The sequence below is a fragment of the Nilaparvata lugens genome, chromosome 4, assembly GCF_014356525.2.
Source record: "Nilaparvata lugens isolate BPH chromosome 4, ASM1435652v1, whole genome shotgun sequence".
Taxonomy (NCBI): Eukaryota; Metazoa; Arthropoda; class Insecta; order Hemiptera; family Delphacidae; genus Nilaparvata; species Nilaparvata lugens.
In genome coordinates this window covers 5,970,124-5,978,641 of record NC_052507.1, presented here as the reverse complement: position 1 = coordinate 5,978,641, position 8,518 = coordinate 5,970,124, and the positions used below count along the sequence as shown (strand labels likewise).

At 33.6% G+C, this 8,518-nt stretch overlaps 1 protein-coding gene across 1 annotated transcript; it reads right to left on the bottom strand.

The window, feature by feature from the left end:
- Positions 1 to 1,601: 1,601 nt before the first annotated feature.
- Positions 1,602 to 8,513, bottom strand: LOC111055180. The gene is made up of 3 exons (XM_022342345.2): positions 8,286 to 8,513; positions 5,394 to 5,615; positions 1,602 to 2,352 (listed from the first exon to the last, which is right to left on the bottom strand). Exons 2-3 carry the CDS (start codon positions 5,545 to 5,547, stop codon positions 2,279 to 2,281), a joined length of 228 nt encoding a protein of 75 aa, XP_022198037.2. The 5' UTR covers positions 5,548 to 5,615; positions 8,286 to 8,513; the 3' UTR covers positions 1,602 to 2,278.
- Between the last annotated feature and the right edge of the window lie 5 nt (positions 8,514 to 8,518).

The following is an 8,518-nucleotide window of genomic DNA, read 5'->3' as shown; positions in this document are numbered from 1 at the left end:
TAGAGGAGGCATTGACAAGACAGAGGATCGGCAACGTTGTTCTGCTATCTTTCTCCACTGCCATTATAACGTGGACCTCACTGTAGCAGTCATATTTGACTGCGAATTTAACCATGAATATCGTCAGATTCGTTCATTGGTTTTCGATGCACTATTTATAAGTTTCATTGTATGAGCTCATTTCAATTTACAGAGGTGGAATCTGGATATTTGCAAAACTGACCTAAGGAATAATTACAAAAAAAAATGGTTCAATTTATGGAAAAATACTTTTTATTGTTTTCAACAAAAAAAATCTGGTGTGGCACACTCACACAACTTTCCTTGACGTCATGAAAATTTATCACCTGACGCTAGTGTTCAGGCGCATCTCAAGTCTACTATTCAAAGATCCAAGCCAGCTGGTGACAGGAAATAACGCTGGAAACACACGAAGTCTAACATTTTCTCAAATTTCGAGCTTATTTTCAATTTTAGGTGAAAATGTTACAAAACATAAATTGTAGAGATTTTCATGCTCAATCGTTTCCACTTGAAATTTTTTGTTCAAATTGTATCTGAAGCCTGATAATTGAAACCTAAAATCAAAATTTGCATATATGGGGCAAAGCTCCTGAAATTTTTACAGATATGGGACTTGTGGCCGTTGCTGATAGACCTTATCAATGACTATTTTAGGTATGAATTTCAACAAAATCGTTGGAGCCGTTTTCGAGAAAAACGCGAAAACCCCTGTTTTTGACAACTTTTTCGCCATTTTAGCCGTCATCTTGAATTGCATTAGATCGAAATTGTTCGTGTCGGATCCTTATATTGTAAGGACCTTAAGTTGCAAATTTTAAGTCATTCTGTTAATTGGGTGATGAGATATCGTGTACAGAGACGCGCGCACACACACAAACACACACACACACACACACACACACAGACCAATACCCAAAACCCACTTTTTTGGACTCAGGGGACCTTGAAACGTATAGAAATTTAGAAATTGGGGTATCTTAATTTTTTCGGAAAGCAATAATACTTTCCTTACCTATGGTAAAAGGGCAAGGAAAGTAAAAGGTAATGAAAGCTATATATATATTTGTAGGATTAGGATAACAACATTTATTTAGTGGCATTCACTTCAGACTTTCAGCGGTGGCCGAATGGGAAGCATTAATAACATTGGAAAGATGTGGCTGACAGTTTGAAGTAAACCTTATAAAGAGCATAAAGCTTCTCATTTCTTAACCAATGCTAACAGTTTAAAGTGTATCACAATAGGATCTTGCCTTGAACTGATTTAAGACATTTTAACCTTCCAGCAGTCGCGCTGTTGTAAAAAGTACAACAGTGTCAGTTTTTTTTTGCTGCACAAAACTATTGAATTGGGTGGTGGCAGTGAACGAGTCACCTATGCATTCCAAAACTTTCCCCCCATCACTCCACTGAGTTGCAGTATCAACCGAGCAATGGTTCAGTCTTTAGGTGCCATTTAGTCGCGACAGTGCATAAGATAGGGAGAGACTGTAGCCTATACGGGGACTGTAAACGAACCAATAACACAGAATTGATGGCTTTGCTTGATGTAACTTACTAAATAATTCAATAAGCTCTTTATTTGAGACCAACATACTTTAATTATTCAACTAATATTTTAGAAGAATACAAAATGCTGATACAATGATAGACCCATATAATATAATATAGATAACAATGATACAATGATAAATCAAATATAATATTCTAGTTGGAACTTTTAATTATTGAATCATGTTGAGTATATGAATTGGAAAAATAAAGGGAACGTATAGCCTGACCCACTTTTGTGTCATCACTTGAATTTGAAGAAGAATAACACAAGGATTGCCTTAGTATTTTATCTAACAATGTTATTATATCACGGTGGAGTGATCCGTGGTCTAGTGGATAGAGTGCTTGCGTAGCAGCACAGAGATCCCGGGTTCAAACCCTCTCAATACCAAAAAGTTTTCTACCCAGATCACTCCCGTGTTATCGGATGGGCACGTTAAACTGTTGGTCCCGGCTGAAGAAGTATGACAGTCGTAAGGCCCATTGACGGCTTAAATTATATATTCAGGCGGTGGGACCCTCCCGCAAGGGACTCCCCACCAACAAAAGCCATACGATTTTACTTTTTTATATATCAGTGTTTTTTGTACAAATATAAATAATAATTGATAAACAGAACTATTGTAGTTGAATTTATTTCTAATAAGTTAATAGTCATCTATTATTTCCACTTTATAATCATTATTGATACAATTTTAAATTATTTTTTGTCGGTTTCTTCCTTTCTGAATGGAGGCAAGTCTAGTAGCCTTGCGATGCCTATACCACAAACACCTGAAAAATTGAAATAAACCAACATTATTAAATAATTATCAATCATAGATGGTAAAAATACATGATACGTTTCAGTCACTTCTTGAGGAATTTTGAATAATTTTTGACATTACCCAGGTATGGGGATCGTGGGCATCATACTTATCAAAACCAATTTGTAATTTATTTACTAATAAATTATTTTATTAGAGAGTAGAGTACTAGCGATTTTCTATAATGGTTGTAATTTATTTATTCAACAGCTCTGTGATATTCTTGACAACTTGTCAATGGAAATAAATTATACTGGTCTTGTAGCCTATGGATTTGAATGTTTGTATAGTGAGGTCCACGTTATAATGGGAGTGTTTGATTAGCAATGGTATTGCTATCCTTGTCTATCATTCAACAAAGCAGATAGCGCTATCTCTTTCACGCTTTGCTCTGTTGTCAGATCGTCTTTTAACAATGTAGAATTAATAATTAATTAGCAAAATATTCCATCTTAATTATGAAAATTCATTATGAAATTATTAAAAAATATAATTTCTTGCTTAATAAAATATAATAAATTATTTTAAACGAGAATGAACAGTTGATATTACATCAATAAACCTGTATCAGCTACTGTCTATAGAAGGCATTGACAAGACAGAAGATCGGCAACGTTGTTCTCCACTGTCATTATAACGGACCTCAATGTAGGAACGTATTCTTGAACGATTATTAAATACTCAATAGTATATTATAAAATTTGAGTGTACAAATAATTCTCATTTCAAGCCTTTACTGGGAACGACTTTGTTGTCTAGGAAACAATCACTGGAATTATTTAAATATTGGTCACTTGGTAAAAATATTAACGTTTACAGAACTATTTACAAAACTCTGCTTACACAAGATTACCTGAACGTTTTTTATGGTGTAAAACGTTAAAATTGATGAATATTGGAAGATGGAAATGCAAAGGAGATGAAAATTATTTTGGCCCGATTGCAAGTACCTGCATTAAATTTAACCCAGATTAACCGCTGATTTATGGCGTCTTCTACTTTGACATTTAATCTTAATTGAATCACAGCTAAATTTAATAGACCTACAACTGGGAGTAGATCTTATTAAAAATACTAAGTAGATTGAGAGAATAAGTCATTAATGTTGTCAATATATCACAATATAAAATAGAGGTATTGACAACATAAATAGATAAATAAATGTTTTATTGTAGTAGCAGATAAGTGAGAACATCAAAATGCATTATAACGTCAAATGGTAACAAAAAAAGTAAACAGTCTTATAAATGTCTTATTACCGTATGGAGAAATACGACAACATCTCTTCCCATGCAATCAAATTACCAAGTTGGCTTATTAAAAAAATATGTAGCTCAATTTACTATAGATCACGTTTTACTCATATAGATGCAATTTGCTTGCTAATAGATTACGTGTAAACTAGTAGTTCTGTGAACAGTAGACCTCGCGCTCAGTAAGTTACATTGACCTGTTGTTATGTTTTCTCAAAAATTAATAAATAATTAAACAATTTAAGATGCCAAAAAAATCTTAAATAAACATAGAGCTTTCTGTCCTATCGTACCGTGACCTGTCGTCCCGGAATGTGAGTGTGAGCGCTGATATCAGGTCTGGCTGCAACTGTCTACAACGTTGATGAAAGGATACATTTTCAAGATTTTCAATGTTTTTGAACGGGTAGTATTATAGTCCACTAGACAGCTGATTTAAAGTATGATTTTACTATAATATGATTACGGTAATATTGGCGTTCAAAGGAGACTTCTTTTCCTTTTGTATTATCCTTAAAATGCAAAATTTCAAAAAACCTTATGTATACGCATGTATGTCGACGCAAAATTCAAAAAGGAACATACTTGTCAAATTTCATGAAAATCTATTGCTGCGTTTCGCTGTAAATGCGGAACATAAATATATAAATATAAACATAAAGAGAAATGCAAAACCGTCGACTTTAATCTTAGACCTCACTTCACTCGGTCGATTACAATTTACTCAAATTCAAATTTATTTCTCAAAAAACATACACAATTATAATAATCTAATATTATAACATCTAAAAATAACACAAGAAAAATACTATTAAATACGGTATATAAAATGATCCCAAAACTGCAGTATATTTTTTTTTATGTCCATCTATGTTTAAGGAGTAGCCTACAAGGTAAAACCTGTGCGTAGACCTAAGTTGCAGTAATACAATAATTCAATACAAACTAAGAAATTACACCAAAATAAGAACAAAGATTAGTGGAACTCACACACAAATATAATTTTGTAGATTAAATTAGATAAAAGTTAGTAAAACACAATAATTATTATTCTATGATAAAAAAACAAAACATAAAAACAAGAAATAGTTGGTGCTTAGAAGATTTTTTCTTCAGTTCTATTTGATCTTATCCATTCTTCAATCTCGCAATTTAGTTTTTTGCTCCGGCTTGTATTGGCAACAAAATGAGTAGGAACAAGATTTATTATCCTCTGTGATAAGTAAGTGAATTGTCTTCTATATACATTCAAATCCATCCTGTCTTGATGGAATGTTTCTCTAATAGGACGTAAATTTAAATTCAAGTTTCTTTCACGAAGAAGAAATTTATTTTTATTCTTCTTAATATATATTATCAAATTTTTTATGTACAGCTGTCGAACAGTTAGTACTTTGAATTCATTGAAAAGATCGCTTGTAGGATAAAGTCTAGGTTTGCCTAGAATTGCTTTAATAATATATTTTTGAATTATGAAAAGTTTTTCAAAATGTGTGTTCAAGGCTCCACCCCAAGCTCTTATTCGATATTGTAAGACAGCTTGTGCATAAGAGAAGTAGATTAAACGAGCTATTTTCAAGTTATTTAGTTCTCTAATTTGATGAAATTTATATATATTAGAAATTTTATTTTTAACACATGCTGTTTATATGAATATTCCATCTCAGATGATTTACTTGCTATAGATAGCAATTTCCTCATTGCTCGATAGAGCTATGTTTTCAGAACAATAGTCTATTGATAAGTGATGACTCACCGATTCCCAGGGCCTGAATAACACGTCTACTGAAAACGTTTTTCGAGTGGCGAGCTTGGAAATGCAAGTAGATGCCTATTCCAAATACACCAAACCCGCTTATCAATCTGCATGGCATACAATCTGTTTTATTTTCAACACCAACATCTCCCATAATTGCTGTTTTTAGTTGATTTGGAATACAACATGCAATTTTTTTTCTGCTACCTCATTGTTCTGAATCTGAAAAGAATTGAGACAAACTTTTATTCCATAAAAATGACAACATGATTAAATAAGATAATTAAACTGAAAATTTTGTGAAGTGAACAACTACAAGACTTACTTGACCTATTTCGGACTATGTGTAACCTTATCTAAATTTGGGAGAGGAATAGCACAAGGTTACCTTATTTTTCTCTCACCCTATCATTTTGATGATGTACTTAAATTGTATGAAACAATCTACATACATAAAAATGAATGTCTGTTTGTGTGTTAGTTAGTTTGTTTGTTCCCTATAGACTCGAAAACTACTTGACAGAACAGCATGAAACTTTGGGAATATGTTGTGTGAATATTGGGGATGGTTTCTGACCAGAAATTTTAATAGGGGGGCTGATAATAATTATATTAATCCATTTTACAGACCTATTTTTTTCCAAATTGTCGGCCGAGCGGCTAAAGTAGAACGGGAAGATCATCATGATTCAAGATCATGTAGTGATAATATGATTTAGCATTTAAACTTACCAGCTGTAATAAACACGTCGTCACTCTGTGATAAAATTGTTTACTGGTATTAAAACGGTAGTTATAAGCACATAGGAAGTCCGTATTGAGATTTTAATGAAAATATTGAATGTCAAATTTACTGGTATTAAAACGGTAGTTTTAAGCACATAGGAAGTCCGAATTGAGATGTAAATGAAAATATTGATTGTCAAATAAATTTCATGATTCACCAAATAAAGTCAAGTGTGACATGAGATACATTGACTTTTTGGTGGTACGAAGTTCGCCGAGTAAGCTAGTAAAGAATAAATGATAATGATTCTCTTTTTGCCAAATAATACCTAGGCTGTACTAGATCCTATACTTATTTCAGTTTATTCAATATCATTTTCCACCATTCTTATCAACTAAAACAGTTGAAAATGCCCAGAATGACAATTTTCACCTATAGTGAGGTCCACGTTATAATGGCAGTATTTGATTATCATTCGTGTTGCTATCTTTGTCTATCATTCGACAAAACAGACAGCGCTATCTTTCTACAGCTCCGCAACGTCGCCAAATCCGTTTTCAACAATGTAGAAATATAACTAAACAAGGCAGACAATTGGTAACGCTGGTCTTCTATCTTTTTCCACTGCCATTATAACGTGGACCTCACTAGTAGACCTAGTGTATTATATGTAATGGAATCAATTCAATTGAGAGTTCACCTCAATTTGAGAGCTTACCCTTGAGTTTGAACTTGTACCCAGGGGCAAAGCGGCAAAGGTAGCGTTATGCTTGGGAGTCTAATGCATTTATTCTAATAACTGTTCACAGCCACTTCAGGAAACATCTCCACACAATTGAACTCAAAGAAATAAAATTCAGATGTGTAGGCTTTGTAATCAATCTGAAGAGACTGCCAAGCACTTCATACTGGATTGCGAAAGACTAGGGGCTAGAAGGAGGGCTCTGTTTGGCTGCAAGCAACCAGGTGAGGAATGGGATGTTAGTATAGGGAAAAGACTCTTGGACCTTGTAAAGGTGCATACAGATATAGGCGCCGCGAACATGAGCAATTCACTTTTAATCAGCTGACTATATATATGTATTTTTTCAGAAACGGTAAGATACAGATATAAAAAGCTTTGCATCAGCTGGTTAAAAGTGTACGCACCTTAAAGGACACAGGTATTGGTTTGCCAAACTACCATACTTGGGACAAACAATAAACTTTGGCTGACGTGTGAGGGTTTTTAAACCTTTAGATCCTTGAATCCGTCCCTTTAAAAACATGAACATAATAACGGAGCACATAGTACGATACTCTACTATCCGCCACATTTAATTATATTCAAAACTCGTAAGCTTGAAGCTCTGACGGATTCCTCAATCATTGACTATGGAGGAGATCAATGAAATGGACGAAATATGTAACATGTACCGGTAAGTAATTTCCTGCACCGCTCCACTATGTTTTGACTCCGGGCCTATAGCCTACTTATTTTGATCTACAATTTTCAAAAGTTTCCCAGGCATTTTTGACATACCAGACACTAGGTAGTTGTGAGAGCTATACCATTTAAACACTAGGAGTGAGGAAGACGCTCCTAAGCTCCTGGTGTCTAACCGAGTAGCGGGCATTGATTTTTATTGATCTTATTACGCCTACTCGAGGAACACCATCTAAGGCAAAAGATTATAATGTCCGGACCCTAAACTACAGTGTCTTAATCCTAACTTTTCACCTGATAAGAGCCATAAAGATTATAATAACTTATGTCCCGCGACTAGTTCGGAGATACAGATTGGTGTCCGGCTGGTGTCTCACTCAGGACATTGCTAAGCTGGGTCGCCAGAATCTGGTACCGTATCTTAATATTAAATCTTAACCTGATAACAGAAAAAAGTCCATTACAATTAGTCAATATCAATTATAGGTCCATAAACCCGTGATTGGTTTAGAGACACAGGAGTAACTTAAATGTCTCACTGGTACTGGTGTCCCATTCCAAATTTTTAATTATTACCGTAATTCAAGTTATATGCAACCATTTGTCATGATGATTACAATTGTGTCATTATATTATTAATGACTTCAATAATATTGATATAATGACAATCTTATTAAATGAAAAATTTTAATAATAACCTCAATTTGAAAATTAAAACATAACCAAAAAGTCAACTTACATAAACTGAAGATCTTGTCCTCTATTAATCGATTTAAAGTTTTGCAATTATAAGAACGATTTTTTCAACTCTAAGGTAATTTGTAAATAATGCAATAAGTTGGTAATTTCATAGTATACATTATATTAGTTTAAGCAGTTCAAGAAGAAGGAAAAATTCAAAATCTTATCTAATTTGACATTTGAATGCCCGCCAAAATTACTGCCTTCTAGTTTGTTCATAGCTTGCGATTT

Excerpts from the sequence above, each read along its gene's own strand:
- LOC111055180 (XM_022342345.2), bottom strand. The coding sequence starts at position 5,547 with ATGGGAGATGTTGGTGTTGAAAATAAAACAGATTGTATGCCATGCAGA. Across the intron at positions 2,353-5,393 it reads TATTCAGGCCCTGGGAATCG|GTGTTTGTGGTATAGGCATC; the intron begins GTGAGTCATCAC and ends TCAATTTTTCAG.